We start from the raw sequence: 15,226 nt of genomic DNA on the forward strand, positions 1-15,226 counted from the left end.
AGAGTAATCGGAAGAGAATAGGTAAAGTTGAGAGGGAAAAGCAGAGAACCTCGGTGACGGGGGTGAACCATCGGAGACGGAAGCGGGGAACACCGGATCCGGCGATCGGAGAGAGGAAACAGGTCTCGGAGATGTTGAATTCTGCAGCGACAGACTGAAGCCAAGCTTTGTCTCTCTCGTCCTCGTCGTCGAGAAAGCAAACCGCCGCAGGATTCCCCTTGAATGCCGACTCCGTGAAGGCATCGACCTGATAACATTCATCGACCATCGAATCTCAAAGCATTTTTCCGCACATAAAAAAAATCCAGAAGAAGAAGAAGAGAGGACGTACCACAGAATACTTTATAGGCCTCTTCGCCATGGCGGTACAAGTCTATATTCTTCTTCTTCTTCTTCAGGGAAATTCTTCCTTCACCTCTCGCACCCTGTCCGCCGACGATCGCGAAACGGGAAGCAATGAGAGAGAGAGAGATTCAGTTCTTGCAACTTTGGAACTCTTCTAATGTTGTTTAATCTCTCGACCTGCTTCTCACTGAAACCTTTTCCCGCTCCTTATTTTTTTTAAATTGGGCTCACTTTTGGGTTTAGTCATTGGCCCAATAATGGCCCAAAATGGAGGCTTTTATTTTCTACCAAGAAAAACAGATCCCACGTGTAAATACAACAATCAATTCGAAAAATATAGGTAAAATTTGTTAATTCCTAATTTCTTATTTCCCTATATATATATATATATAATTCAGGTGTCCTTTTCTCGTCTATAGAGCCAAGCCGAGAAGATACTCAAAATCCAAATTTTGAGGCGGAGGTTGATGATAAGATTTTCCATGGGTTTGTGACGAAGAATTAAGGAAGATTTCAAGATAATCCTGGTTTGTCTGGGTTGAATCCGGTTTTCCCTTCTTCTGAAGAAGATGATCAAGCTCTGTTCTATGGCCTCTCGCGGAGTCTATCCCACCCCTGCCCTTGGTCTCGGTAGCTCCGAAATTATCAAGGTAATTACTTTTCTTCCGATGTTCATGGCATTACTGCTTCGGCTCATCGATCTGATGGTATTTGTATCCTTTTATGGGGTTTGAACCTGCTTTCTGGTTCAATTTGATGGTTTTGGGTAACTGGGTATTGGTGTGTATGAATCAAGGGTTGATAATCTTCCATCTCAGGTGTTAGCTGTTTTAATTTATCTGATTCATGTGACAATTATGCTCCAAAGATTGCTTGTTTCTCCGGACTACTCGTTGAGTTTGTTTCGTTGCGTCTGCATCCATCTATGGTGTTTCTTTCAAATCGTGCCAATTTGATGTTTTTGGTTGCTAGGTTTTGCTTTGTTACTTGTTTCACTTCATGTCATCCCTAAATGATGCAGAGTAATGGGCTTTGTCTGTTAAATCCCGGGACAAAGCAGGATATTGTACCATCAAGCTCCTTCAATCTGAAACCAGACCAACTCGAACCATGGAAACCTGTTGGTTCCTTGTGCAAGCTTGGCCAGTTGATGGAGATTGACTCAGCCATGATGAGACCTGTGCTCATTGATGTCCATGGTATGTGTCATGGATCTGCATTTTGCTGTGTTGATCATTCCTAGCGATTTTTATCGTATAATAGTTTTGGGGTTTCTTTCAGCCATTTTTGGAAGCTGAGAAATTCGTGGAGAAAGTGAGAGAAAACAGAAAGAAAATGTGGAAACTTTCTGATATTTTTCATTCATGACTGTATGATATGCATTTATACACCAGATTTCCAACTGATTTCATAATTATTCAGCCAAACGAGACGGTTTTGGAACCTCGTTATTACTCGTTTTCAGATTACATCAACTAACTGTGGTTGCAGATACTCCACTGGAGTCCCTGATTTTTAGCCTCAGAATCGCTGAGCAGTGTGCAAGACAAGAGAAGGTGACAAAGTTTTTTGTATCAAGATCAGATGAACTCAAGGATGGTGATTTCAATATATCTCTGCCATCCGACTTGATGGTTTCATGGGCTATGAAATCCAGTTCTCAACTACCGGAAGCATATTCTGTTCTTTACTTGAATCAAGAACACGGGAAGCCACTTCTGGATCTTGTTGAGAAAATCGTGCATAACCCAGAATTTGCAGCTCGTCGAGATGGTCAGGTTATTTTCTCCAGTAGCAGGAAGGAATTGAATGATATACTCTCTATTGCTGCTGAGTTCTATCTGTCGAGTCATTCTACTAGAGGGAGGAAGCTCTCTCCTCTAGTCCCCCACTTTACAAGGTAATTAGTTATTGACGGTCCATTCCGTGTGTACACATTTTCTGTGTGTGTGGTAGTCAGTGTTGAGTTTTATTTGATCATTTTAGACACACCCTTACACGTTTTCAATGCCATTGCCATCCCATAAAACGTACGTAGACAGCAATTTCGGCAAACCTCTTCTGAAGGAAAGACCCGTTTTCTTCTTGCCCTTTACACATCCATCTGCTAATTTGCGTAGATTGATCAAAGATGAGAGGGTTTTGTTTTCTGAAACGATTGCGTTAGATATACAATGTTGGCGATTCTGTTTCTTCCGATTAAGATTTGGGTTTTTCTATTAAGCAGGCTAGATGGTGAAGTAATGGCAACTCTGCAGCTAGGTCCAGCAAAGTTGAAAGCAATGCCTACAGCTCCTTTGAAGTGGTAATAATAATAATATAATATTATCATTTACATGCATTGAGTAAGTTTTGTCTTTTGCTTTGCCGGTTCTATTGGATGTATCTGACTACATTTGTTCCGACTCGACAGTCCCGACACAACCAAGCTCAAGCCTTCACCAAAGAAACACAACACGAAGAGAAGAGCTAGAGAAAGAGAGAACCTTTACGAAAGAAACCATCTTCACGCATGCGAGAGCCTCCTGTCTTTGATGATAGGCAACGATCAGCACAAGAAAACCGCAATTCTCTCGCTGAAGGGATCCATCACCGAGATCTCAGAGCTTCTGAACCGATTCTCGATCGGAATAGCCGGAACCGGAATCGCCGTTCTCTTCTCCGTTCTCTGCAGCATGGCGACAGGGCGTGTGCCCTTTTGCGCAGACAAGTTCTTCAGCACTGGTCTAGGGTTCACACTGGTATGGCTGTCATGGGCGGTGAACAAGCTCAGGGAAACTATTGTTAATGTCAACAGGAAAGCAGTGAAAGATGAATATATGGCGAGTAGAGTGGAGAGAAGCATGAAGGAAGTGTACTTCAGAGCTGCAACAGTAATGGCCATGCTTGCCCTAAGGTTTGCATAGCATGATGATGAAACATTCAAAATATATGAAAACCCTGATGATTTGGAGTCGGTTCAACTCCATGGAAGGCTCTGAGATTCGTTTGTATATGTGAAGGGACACTGAGGAATTTTGCAGAAAAGGTCGTCGTTAGTCAAAAATCATGCATACAGCATGCATGCATATACATGCTTACGTGCATGCATGCATACATACATGCAACGGTGTTATATTTCGTTTTGTCAAGACCTTAAGTGATAACGTGTTCATTGAAAACACTCCTTATACCAAATCTGTGAACTGGATCCGCTTCTTAATATATGCCTTGGAAAGCAAGGGCTCTGATTACTCCACGTTGCATATTTTATTTCATAAATCACATGATTATATATACTGATATATATATATATATATATAATGGTCCATATTCTAAGGAATGGTCCATATCAGTCAGTATAGTTTCGTGATGATTCTATGCTTCCTAATAAGCTAACACCAAAACCACACATTTGCCACTTAAATGATTGGGCCAAGAAGTAAGATGAGAAAAATATCTTACAATGTCACGATTATAATGTTACATATCATTAGTTCATAAAATATATATTAACTTTCTTGAAATAAAGTTCTAATTGGCAGCTATTTCCAAAGTCATTGTAGATATAACTATAATGAAAAAAATATCCTCAAAATATTCCAGAAACATCTATAGAGAGATTGTTGTATATATATACACACACAATCATATACGGATTCATGTTAATATCATTAGAATCATGTGTCTTTAATAGTTTGATGAAAAATGTGAATTTATAAAATGTATTTACAGAATCTCATTTTTTGTTAATACAGATCTTATTATCGAATATATATATATATATATATATATACATATATAAGTTGGAAAGTTAGCATAAAATTCTGATATTCGAAAACAAACTTTTGTTTTCCGGACCACATGGGAAATGCGATACAAGCCATCTTTGGCATTGGACCTGCAACCTTTGTGATATGTAAGAATCTTCTAAAGCTTCTCAACTCTTTAGAACAGCATATTATCGTACCCTTTTAATGGCAATAAAAGAAAAAGAATATATCACTTTCCTCTCTTTGTTTTATTTTCTCGAATTTCTCATCTTTTTTTTTTATTACTAAAAAGCACATATTTATATAGACTTAATTAGAACTTTGTTATAAAGCGTAAAAAGCGAATTTTTGTATGCTTTTTCAAGTATCAATTATCAAATTATATGCGTCAGTGTGCGTGCACCTTGTGGTTGTATACGCATATTTGCATATGAATAGTAAAATATCGGGTGGGATATTTGGGTTCGTTTATAAAATTTTTAAAAAAAAAATCGGATTGAATTTAAATGAATAACACTGCATCCAAATTGAATTTGGTCTAGAAATATATTGAATATAATTTTTCTAAACTAAATTAACTGACTTAGCATGATTCCAAATTAAATATTAAATAATTCAGGAAAATGAAAATAAAATGAATTATCTTTATTCATTTTTTGAATGAAACAAACTAGATATAAATGTGAACCAATATTAAAAAATATATATATTGAATGAGTATATAAACTCGCAAATAAACGAATCAAATTATAACCTAACCCCCAAAAGATCAAACGTAAATCGATACGTACCATTATTATTATTATTATTATTATTATTATTATTATTATTATTATTATTATTATTATTATTATTATTATTATTATTATTATTATCATCATTATCATTATTATTATTCCATATCTTATGATAAGTTATTCTCTTTATTTTCCTTCTCCTCGAAGCCATGTGTATGGATGACATATTTATTAATATATTTGTATAAATCATGTTCATGTGCATCATACTATGCCACATTAGAATTGAGAATTCAAAACACAATTCTTCATAATATATATATATATATATATGTATATATATATATAGAGAGAGAGAGAGATGAGCACAATGTATATAATTTTTGTTGAACACAAGCATAATATTACAAATTCTCTAAATTACGTTAGTATTTTTTATTCTTGATTATATGTTTACATAGTGGTTTGACGCACACGGGCGGATCTATATATTGAGATATGGGGTTACATATCCCATTCATCTAATTAAAAAATTTATTTTTTGTAAAATTTTGAATAAAATTATTAAATACCCGTAAAATAATGTATAATACACGAAAGAGAGTGTCGTGCATGCACATATATATATAATATTAGCGTTAATAGTAAGATTCTAGCGATGCTTTAACTCTGTCGGAATATTATCTCACATGAAGAATATTATCTTATATAATATAGACCAAGTATTCAATATCATGATATTATATATATATATATATATATATATATGCTATAAATCATAATTGTTTCCAATATATACATGTTGGAGGAATCAAACGAACAAGCATCTTCCTCTTTTATTATGTCTCTTTATGACCAATTTACATAGCTAATCGATCCAACACACATATTATATATATATATATATATATATATGTATTTATATATATAACCTATTAGTTATTAAGATATTAGATAATTTTGAATCAGTTTGACGCTGCTGAGTCTAACAGTCAACAAATAAAATTTTCCGTTAGAATTCAATGTATATATATATTATTATGTTTGGGGAATTGTTTTCAGCCGCCAAAACGGCGTCGTACAACCATTTTGTTGATGATGGTCCCAGAGAATTGTAAGAATAGTGGGGCCCTTTTTAAAAGTTCTAAAAATGGTGCGGTGGGGTTACATTTCTCAGATATGTGGGTCCCAGGAGCAGCTCCACCCCACGAAACGATACCCATAAAACCGCACCAATTTGGGAACTTTTCAAAAGGGCCCCACTATTTTACAATTCGATGGTTCTAACCCCCTCTCCTCTCCTCTCCCATAATCCTTTGTTGGTGAAGTGGTAAACCTTTTTCCCTTTCCATGGAATGGAACGTTGTGTTATTATTTTATTATTACTTTTTTGGTAAAATTATTGTATTATTTTTGCCATACAATCCAAACTTTTTTTTCCTATGGTGGAATGAAAGATTGAAAAATATATATTAATTTATAACTCATCTAGTTGTTTCAAATCAATACATTATAATATTAAATTATCACATTTTTGTAGAGATCTTCTATTTTTCAATTTCTATTTATAGCCAGAAAAATAAATTTGTATTTATATAATGTAGATCCTTCTTTGGCCAGGCCAAATACCATGGTTTGTTTGAAGGTCGGTCTAAATATTTACATTATAATGCTTTGAATTTTTCGTCGCCGCCCGTGAACTTCATTCATCTAGAACTCCCACATTAAATACAATAATAAAAAAACCCATAGTTTAAACGTACCATAATGTTATTTTTTCATGTTTAATTACATATGTTTTGGGTCGGTGAAAAGGTGTTTTAATTACATGTATATCTTACTTTAATTATTAGATTTCTTATTCCATTTTTTTTCCTTATTTTGGGTTCAGTTAGATTCAATTAATTTTATTTTAAAAATTCAAATATTTAATTAATTTTAAATAAAATTCTCTTCTATTAAATGTATTTGATAGGCTTGTCAACAAAAGAATAATTCAAACAAGGAGAAAAATCACCAGACTGTGATATTTATTTAACACGTCATCTCTGACGTCAACCCTTTGGGCTTGGGCGTATCATGGTTGGGCCCAAGTTATAAAGTGGACAGGTGGTTGATTATATATGCTAAGTTTCTTAATACACATATATTCACGACTTCTATAAATGCCAATTCTAAAAATGATTGAAATTAATCGAAATCTATATGCGTTGTTCTTTCTATTTCGCTGAAAAATCTTATCACATAAATTAGGAAAAAAGACAATACTAATCCTCAGAAATTTCTTGGTAGATTATTTTCTATGTCTTACTCGATTTTCTTAATTAAGCATTTGATTAAAAAAAAATGATATATATGTGTATGAAATGTGACAATGTTCATTCATCTACGAAGCCCATTTCAGTAATTTCAAGTGAGCGACCTCTTTTGCTCCTCGCCATCCCTTCTATTTTGACTTTTTCTCTCCAATGAACAGTGTGCCAACTCCCACCCATAAAGTAAAACCATGTCACAGCTTTCGAAATGGCTTCTATTTCTTTTTTTTTTTAAGGGAAAAAAAAGGAATTTATATTATTAAAATAAAAATATTACTATCTTATTATTCGGGCAGTTAATAATTAGACAAAAAGTTAATCTAATTAATAATTAAATGTGAGTATATTAAATCAATAATCAATCATAAGGGGAAAGCGCTTGAACCTCCGCCACGTCACCCCTTCCATGGACCGCCACGTCATCACATCGCCCCCGTGCCCCACCTGTACGGAGGCTTCCCTCTTTCCAGTATATATTGAAACCAAGCTTCTCTCGCACCTAAAACCTCTCATATTTGCATGTGCTGCGGTTCAAAGACGAATCTTTCGACCCGACCCGACCCGACCCGATACGGCCCGGCCCGAGAACCCATTGTCTTCCTCTGCCTCCGTCGCCGATACGTCGGAGATCCGATAGAGAAGGAGGTCGATATAGCTGATTCTCCATTCGCCTGAATTCTGCATCCATGCCGATCGCGGCAGCGACAGCACCGCAGACAGATCGCTCAGTCCCGACGGCGGTGGCGGTTCCGGTTCCGTTTCAGATTTCGGCGGCCACGGCGGCGGTTGTTCCGGAGGGGATTGGGAAGGACGCGCTACTCGCGTGGTTCAAGGGAGAGTTCGCGGCGGCGAACGCGATAATCGACGCGCTGTGCTCGCACCTGAAGAAGGCTAGTGTCGGAGCGGCGTCGGATGAATCGGAGTACGAGGCTGTGTTCGCGGCGCTCCATCGCCGGCGGCTGAATTGGATCCCGGTGCTCCAGATGCAGAAGTACCATTCCATCGCGGAGGTCGCGATCGAGCTGCAGAAGGTGGCGGCGAAGAAGGCAGCGGATCTGAAAGAGAAGAAAGCAGAGGAGGTGAAGGCGTGTTTAGAAGGCGAGAAAGTGACGGAAAATGAGCCAAACGGAGACGTGGAGGAGGTGGAAGACGATTCCCCAAGCAGCGAAATCACTGAAGCAGGTAAGTAACTGATAACTTTTATTTCGTAATTTCCAATCGTTCGGAAATCTTCTCCAATATTTTCTCCGATCCATAATTTGTCTATGCAAATGGCAAAAAAATTACTTTTGCTTTTGTTCTTCAAAACAACTCGAAAATCGAATCGGATTCTATCATTTCTTTTCTTTTTCTTTTTTTTCCGTACTTCACATAGCATATGCTTCTGATCATTGATACTCCCGCAAGTTTCTTTTCCTAATTGGAAAAAAAAAAAGCTACAAAGGATATGGTAAAAGTTTAGATTCTGTTTGGCCGGCGGGAAAAAGCCAGAAAATATGGGAATCCGGGGAAATGTTCACTGCATCCCTTCTTCTTTTTTTTTTTTTTTGGGGGGGATCAAAGAGCCCCGAGTGCTGGAGGAAACAGAAGCGTGTTTACCTCCGGCGGATCCGAGATCTAATTTTTGAACCGTTTGACCTTTGAATATTGATTTTTCTAAGATCGTAATTTGCATAATCGGTTAGCTGGTCATCTGGGTTTTACTTTTTTTTTTTAAAAAAAAAGCTTTGAACTTTAACAAGAAAACACCTAGTATTATAGGAAATTATGTTTCGAGTCCAATTGGTGTAAATGTTCGGGGATACCCTTTGTGTTTTTGTGTAAGAAAAAATAAGATATTGATAATGACGTGTGTGTCTGTTTTTTATAATCCCCAACCACACCAAGTAGCTTTAGCGTAGAGACACCCGAGATGATCTATAAAGTTAACATGCACATATATATATATCTACATATATATTTAAGATCGTTATAAAATATATATATATATAAGAAGTTATATAACTAATGTTGTTGTTGTTGTGAGAATCGGAATCGCATAGAGAAGCGTGTGATGATTTTTAATTGCCTCTCAGTCGTCTCCTCTTGTGGACCCTCACCTATATCCCGTGCCAACATAAACTCATAAAAACAATAATAGATTTTTATATTAATATTATTTCGTATTTATCCTTTTTTTTTTAAAAAAAAAAATACTATAACAGGATCTCAGGAAAATCACCAGCAGAGCAGCCAGGGACAGGACATGACGCAGGTATGCGAAAACCATGAAGAATGCGATGGACGTTCAAGTGAGATAAAGCCTATTAAAGGGTTCCAAGCAAAGGAGCATGTCAAAGGCCACACGGTTAACGTAGTCAAGGGACTGAAGCTATATGAAGACATACTCACCCCTCATGAGCTCTCCAAGCTAACCGACTTGGTCTCTCAGCTCCGAGCTTCTGGCCAAAATGGCAAGCTTTCAGGTTCCTTGTTCATCCCCTCTTCCATTCCATACCACTATGGATTTAGGGTTTCTGCTCAATCATTTGATCTCAATGTGAAGGTGAGACCTTCATCTTGTTCAACAAGCAAATGAAGGGAAACAAGAGGGAGATGATTCAGCTCGGTGTCCCCATCTTCGGCCATCTCAAAGACGAACTCTCGACCGATGATGTCCACGCTGGTAAGAAACCCGTCTCCCATGATTACACACCCGTCTTTCCTGTCACCAGTCTTGATCGCCATTGATTAACTTTTACGGAGATTGATGGTTACAGTTGATATCGAGCCGATTCCCCCACTTCTCCAGAGTGTCATTGATCATCTGGTCACATGGAAACTCATTCCCGAATACAAGAAACCAAACGGCTGCATCATTAACTTCTTCGAGGAGGTGTTATTCCATTGATCACTATTTCACCCGCTTCCCGTTTCTTTCTTTCGCTTATACTCTTTAATGTTGTTGTTCTTACCGATTGGATTTTGTGTTGTTCCAGGGTGAATACTCGCAGCCGTTTCTCAAGCCACCTCACCTAGAGCAACCCATCTCCACTCTCGTCCTCTCTGAATCGACTCTGGCATTTGGACGCATTCTCTCGAGTGATAATGAGGGGAACTTCAGAGGGCCACTCACTCTCTCCCTGAAACAAGGGTATTATTCACAAATTTCCAATAACCTCATCAGATACTAAAATGAAAAATAGAAAAACTATTAAATAGATATATTATCGATACGATGGATCTTACTGGCGAACACTGCAGGTCTCTCTTGGTTATGAGGGGAAACAGTGCCGATATGGCAAGGCATGTCATGTGTCCATCTCACACCAAAAGGGTCAGTATCACACTCTTCCGAGTACGGCCAGAAGCAAGCCAGATCCATTCACTACCAACCACTCTCCAGACCGATGGTGGCGTAATGACAATGTGGCAACCATGCCATTACCCTATGGCAGCACCAACACCATTCCTCAACGGCTATGAACCAATGGACCTGATGCCGAAATTAGGGGTCCTTGGCACAGCGCCCATGGTCATGCTGGCTCCACCACCACTGCAGCCGACGGTATTAACCAGCCCAAAGAGCTTAGCCACTGCTGGCGGCGGCACAGGTGTTTTCTTGCCATGGGCAGTATCGCCCAGAAAACACGTGAAACATCTGCCTCCACGTGCCCAGAAGAGACGGCTGCTTTCTCTGCCTGCTTCCTCGTCCAGTAGTAGTGAGTCCACCTCTGAACCTGGAATAAGCGTGGGCGGAGGAGCATAAGCCTTAAGTCCACACACACAATGTCTAACCTCTTGGAAACAGAGCTTCAAACCCGAGATCAGAGGTCCAGCAAACTGTTGTCCGATTTCCTTTCCCTGTTCTGTTGAGATCTCCGCTTATTTTTTTCTTCTCTTTTTCCCAGTTCAGTTTAGGTTCCATAGGTCATCATCATGCCTGTCCTATTCAGGCTTAGAGGGATAGATCAGTCAGTTATATTATGTTCCCAGGCATGAGAACTCAAGCAGGGGGTCTTCATTTTGTATGATTTAGATATCGATATATCATCAATCCTATTTCCCAATCCCGCATTGCTCCATTCTCAAGAACCAGGCTTTCATCTGCGGTTGCAGTCAACAATCTGTTTGCACATTGCTTCATCATACCATACCTACAAAGATTTAATAAATGCACAAATTCAGTATCACCTCACTATTCAACTATAAGATGATGTTGATAGAACTTTGTAATAGAAATACCGATTGTATTAAGAAAATACCCAAGGAAAGAGAACAATACCAGGGTTTAGAGAGGAACACCACTCTCTATTAACCCCCAAACCACAATATTCTTAAGATTTCAGATCCCCTTTCCCAAACCCCCAAAAGAAAGCTAAATAGGTCCTTTACACCAACACACTGCTGACGTGGCCTTTAACAAACCAAAACCTGCAAAAACTAAACCACACACACGAAATTGGCTTTCTGTGCTATCCCCTGCCTTTTCTCCCTCTCCTTTCCCTGCTGCTCTAATTCTCCTGTTTCTTCATTAGCCTTCATCATCTTCTTGTCCCTCCTCGTATCTGCTCGGGATATCTTATCAGATGTCAAGTACATTACAGGAACTGCAAACTGATAGTATGGAACATAACTTGTGATCAGTGAATCTGGTGATGTCATAAATCTATAATCATTATGTGTAATGTTGCTTCATTCAGGTATTGGTAAAATTTCTATATCAAATGTAACATATTTGCACACCAATCAAATGGAGAAGGCAATGAGGCGAGACTCAGCACCAGTTCAACAACCACCACTCCACTTCCTTCTCATCAATGAAGGTAGGGAGGGATTCTTAAGCTTTGGCTGCTGGTTCATCACCACCACCACCATCATCATCAACATCTTCAATATCCCAACTCAAGTCTTCATCCTCATCTGCAGCACTCAGGCGCTTGTGCAGCTTGGCGCTGTTTGGGCATTACAGGTACCAGAACGACTCACTTCCTTCTCATCAATGCTGTCCTCGATCTCCTCCCATCCCATGTCCTCTTCCTCCTGAAGAGATGGTTGAGTTGATACTGAAGAAACGCCACTGGGTTTACTCAAAGATGAAGAAGCACCACCGTCACTGCTTTCGATTCTTCAATTTCCTTGTTGCCCTCTTCCTTTGTCTCCCCAGGGGCTTCATCAGTTTTTGGATCCTCATCTCTCACTTCTGTCATTGAATCCGCGTTTCTCACCTCATCTTTGGCCTTTTGCTCTGTATTCCCTTCCTCGTTTTTCTCAGGGTTCATCTTTGCAACTTCTTTGCTCGCTTCAGCAACCTTCTCGTTCTTCTCATCTTCCTCGTCAATATCCCAACTCAATTCCTCCTCATCTTCCAATGAGATTGCTCGCTTAACGAGATTAGCCCTCAAATCCTCGGCTTGTTTGAGTTTATGAACCTTATAGAAATACCTAAACCAAAAGGCCTCCTTATCAACCATATAAGGAACAACCCTGTTGTATATTCCTCTCATATCTCCAATTTCCTCCATCAATCTCCCCAAGTCTCCAGCTTTCTGATCTAGATAAAACCCTGATTCCCACTTTTTGTAATCTTCCAAGTCCTCGGGTTCTTCACAGTAAGTGTTAACATCGCCCTGAACGGCGCGAACCTGAAGCTATCGCCACAACCATAACTCTTACTGCTATTGTTATCAGAGGAATCGGATTCGTTACCTCCGGCTAAGATCACTTCCTTACCTTAGGTAATGATCTCAGCCGTTCCTTTCAGCACAGAGCTTCCAACCTCATCAATGGCGTGTCCGACAGTCCCCAACGATCTCTGCGCAACCTCGATCTCCTTCTTCATACCTGAATTCTTGGAGATCACGGCGATACGTCTCTATGACGGATTCGGATCTGGTGGCCAGGGTTTTCATCAGACCGCCGAAGCTCCACACTCCACCGTCGCCATAATTTGATTGCTCCGACGAGGGAATGTTATCCGGGTTTCGTCGCTCTTCACTGATTCTCGGAGAATCGGGCCTGGTTCGGGTCTAGGAGGATCCGGATCCGGGTCATCCGAGAAAACGGATTAGAATAAATTCATGCTGAAAGCTCAGATCTTTGTGGTGGGTTCCCAGATTAGGGTTTTCGAGAAAAAGGATTAAGAGATCGAAGGAGTTAATTATATCTAAAAGAGAATGGCTCTGCAGACGGAAACTCGCGCGAAAGAAATAAAATAAATATTTTTTTGTTTTATTTTGTAATAAGGTAGATTATTCTCTGCATATAAAATATGATATTTGTGTTAAAATTTGAACATTTAATTGCTAATTTTTAGAATATAATAAAGATTTTTTTTGTTAAAACAATATAATAAAGATTTATCTATTCCGAAAACTTAGATGTGAATATATAGGAGTGCATGGTCATTATTCATATCTCACTTTTTGAATTAAATTTTCTTGTGTTGAGTAGAGAAATTATATTAACGTATAAAATATGTTTCACTGACTCAGTAAAAAAATAATACTATTAAATACGTATTTTTTTATTAAACAAGGTAAACAGGTAAGAAGTTATTGTTAATAAGTTATTAATTACAATTAATAATTTTAATTATATTGTCGAGATTAAAAGAAATGGGCCCCCGAGTCTGAGGGATTCAACGAGGGTTTTAGGGTTTTGCCTCTCCTCGTCGCATTCGAAGTGAAATCTGCATCGCCATTGTCAAGGAAAAAAGCTCCGCGATGGTTGTGAGAAAGCTACAGCTACCGCTGAACCAGACACAAAAGATAAGGTTGGAGAGAGCCCTCGAGCGGCTTCAATCGCTTTCGTCGACGGCCAACTCCGACACCTCCGTCATCGTCGCCGACTCCATTCCCGTCAACTACGAAGATGCCTTTCTCAAGTAACTTTCATTTTCTTCGAATACATCATGACTTTCATATCTGTATCTCCGTTTTTGTTTTTTAATTGAGCTTATTTTTCGTTTTTTTTCTCGGTGGATCCATGAACGAAGGGGGCACGGTACTTCGGAGATCAATGGCGAGGTCGTGGCGACGCTTTGCGGAGTGGTGGAGCGCGTGGATAAGCTCGTCTACGTACGCGCGTTGAGAGCCAGGTGGGTTTCATCCCTCTTGCTTGAAAATTATCAGATGGATTGTTTCCAAAGTAGAATTGACGGATTGACGAACCATGTGTAGGTATAAGCCTGAGGTTGGGGATATCATCGTAGGCCGTGTTATTGAGGTAAATTATTGGATCTGTGTTCTGAATTCGAATGTGGAATGCGAAACTAGCATAAGGCTTGGATTAACTGAATGTGTTCTTTCGTTTAGGTTGCTCAAAAACGTTGGAGATTGGAGATCAACTTTAGCCAGGATGCTGTATTGATGCTTTCTTCCATGAACATGCCCGATGGTATTCAGGTACTGGAATGGTGTTTGTTTGCCAAAAGATGTATAAGGTCATTGAACACATAAAGAGATGGTCTTTCGTTGTTCAGATTTTCTAGTTTGCCTACTTCATTTGTTGCTCATGTTCTAGAGGATTATAGGTTTACCTCCCAGGTTTCGTACTTGTATAATAGTCATGTAAAATCAATTACGCTTTTGGCAGAGACGGAGGACGGCAGTGGATGAGCTCAACATGAGGAATATCTTCGAGGAAAACGACGTTGTGTGTGTAAGTCCCTATGACGGTCTTCTATATCGAGCATTTAGTTCGTTATACACGAAGCAATATCTGACAAAGGTCTCACAGGCCGAAGTACGCAACTTCCAGCATGACGGCAGCTTGCAGTTACAAGCAAGAAGTCAGAAGTATGGGAAGGTTGGTTAGCTCATGCCCTTTCAACGTTATATAGTTAAATATTCGGTGGTGTATTTCTCGGGGCATTATTGGTCAACAACTCTCTCGGATAATTACAGCTCGAAAAGGGTCAAATCCTGAAGGTGGATCCTTATCTGGTGAAGAGAAGCAAACACCATTTTCACCACGTTGAGCAGCTCGGGATCGATCTGATCCTCGGTTGCAATGGTTTCATATGGGTTGGGGAGCATGTTGAAGTCAGAGATCCCGTGATGGCGGACGAACAGAAGATTTCGTCTTCCGGGGACAC

General features: G+C 39.2%; 4 protein-coding genes, 1 long non-coding RNA gene and 1 pseudogene across 6 annotated transcripts in view; 3 read left to right on the plus strand and 3 right to left on the minus strand.

Annotated features, from left to right (window-relative positions):
- The window catches only part of LOC104815945 (uncharacterized isomerase BH0283-like), a 2,467-nt gene extending 1,954 nt beyond the window's left edge, over positions 1-513 (minus strand). Inside the window, exons 1-2 of the mRNA XM_010544571.2 lie at positions 332-513; positions 50-247 (exon numbers count right to left, since the gene is read on the minus strand). Of these exons, the coding sequence (XP_010542873.1) occupies positions 50-247; positions 332-361 (228 nt within the window). The 5' untranslated portion in view covers positions 362-513. The remainder of the gene's footprint in view (positions 1-49; positions 248-331) is intronic.
- A 253-nt stretch (positions 514-766) lies between these two features.
- On the plus strand, positions 767-3,578 carry LOC104815946. The gene is made up of 5 exons (XM_010544572.1): positions 767-995; positions 1,367-1,544; positions 1,837-2,245; positions 2,573-2,650; positions 2,759-3,578. The coding sequence occupies exons 1-5, from the start codon at positions 915-917 to the stop codon at positions 3,249-3,251; spliced, it is 1,239 nt and encodes a 412-aa protein (XP_010542874.1). The 5' UTR covers positions 767-914; the 3' UTR covers positions 3,252-3,578.
- A 3,999-nt stretch (positions 3,579-7,577) lies between these two features.
- LOC104815949 lies at positions 7,578-11,198 on the plus strand. Its single transcript, XM_010544574.2, has 6 exons — positions 7,578-8,331; positions 9,354-9,614; positions 9,695-9,814; positions 9,909-10,024; positions 10,128-10,282; positions 10,393-11,198. The coding sequence occupies exons 1-6, from the start codon at positions 7,836-7,838 to the stop codon at positions 10,895-10,897; spliced, it is 1,653 nt and encodes a 550-aa protein (XP_010542876.1). The 5' UTR covers positions 7,578-7,835; the 3' UTR covers positions 10,898-11,198.
- LOC104815948 lies at positions 8,342-9,726 on the minus strand. 2 transcript variants are annotated; one of them, XR_772222.2, is made up of 3 exons: positions 9,541-9,726; positions 9,371-9,452; positions 8,342-9,248 (listed from the first exon to the last, which is right to left on the minus strand). It is a non-coding gene; the product is annotated as an uncharacterized LOC104815948 (long non-coding RNA). The 2 variants fall into 2 exon arrangements; XR_772224.2 differs by having other exon boundaries at positions 8,342-9,270.
- Positions 11,199-11,787: 589 nt separating the features above from the next.
- Positions 11,788-13,312, minus strand: LOC104815947 (annotated as a pseudogene).
- Positions 13,313-13,758: 446 nt separating this feature from the next.
- The window catches only part of LOC104815950 (exosome complex component RRP4 homolog), a 2,432-nt gene continuing 964 nt past the window's right edge, over positions 13,759-15,226 (plus strand). Inside the window, exons 1-7 of the mRNA XM_010544576.1 lie at positions 13,759-14,014; positions 14,126-14,227; positions 14,310-14,355; positions 14,445-14,534; positions 14,725-14,790; positions 14,869-14,937; positions 15,036-15,222. Coding sequence (XP_010542878.1) covers positions 13,854-14,014; positions 14,126-14,227; positions 14,310-14,355; positions 14,445-14,534; positions 14,725-14,790; positions 14,869-14,937; positions 15,036-15,222 — 721 coding nt within the window. The 5' untranslated portion in view covers positions 13,759-13,853. The remainder of the gene's footprint in view (positions 14,015-14,125; positions 14,228-14,309; positions 14,356-14,444; positions 14,535-14,724; positions 14,791-14,868; positions 14,938-15,035; positions 15,223-15,226) is intronic.

The sequence above is a fragment of the Tarenaya hassleriana genome, unplaced genomic scaffold, assembly GCF_000463585.1.
Source record: "Tarenaya hassleriana unplaced genomic scaffold, ASM46358v1 Cleome24, whole genome shotgun sequence".
NCBI classification, from domain to species: domain Eukaryota; kingdom Viridiplantae; phylum Streptophyta; class Magnoliopsida; order Brassicales; family Cleomaceae; genus Tarenaya; species Tarenaya hassleriana.

What these genes read in the sequence shown, in the direction of transcription:
- LOC104815949 (XM_010544574.2), top strand. Translation starts at nt 7,836, where the DNA reads ATGCCGATCGCGGCAGCGACAGCACCGCAGACAGATCGCTCAGTCCCG. An exon ending in TCATTAACTTCTTCGAGGAG is followed by an intron (nt 10,025 to 10,127) that starts GTGTTATTCCAT and finishes GTGTTGTTCCAG; the next exon opens with GGTGAATACTCGCAGCCGTT. An exon ending in ACTCTCTCCCTGAAACAAGG is followed by an intron (nt 10,283 to 10,392) that starts GTATTATTCACA and finishes CGAACACTGCAG; the next exon opens with GTCTCTCTTGGTTATGAGGG.
- LOC104815946 (XM_010544572.1), top strand. Translation starts at nt 915, where the DNA reads ATGATCAAGCTCTGTTCTATGGCCTCTCGCGGAGTCTATCCCACCCCT. An exon ending in TGTGCTCATTGATGTCCATG is followed by an intron (nt 1,545 to 1,836) that starts GTATGTGTCATG and finishes CTGTGGTTGCAG; the next exon opens with ATACTCCACTGGAGTCCCTG. An exon ending in CTAGTCCCCCACTTTACAAG is followed by an intron (nt 2,246 to 2,572) that starts GTAATTAGTTAT and finishes TCTATTAAGCAG; the next exon opens with GCTAGATGGTGAAGTAATGG.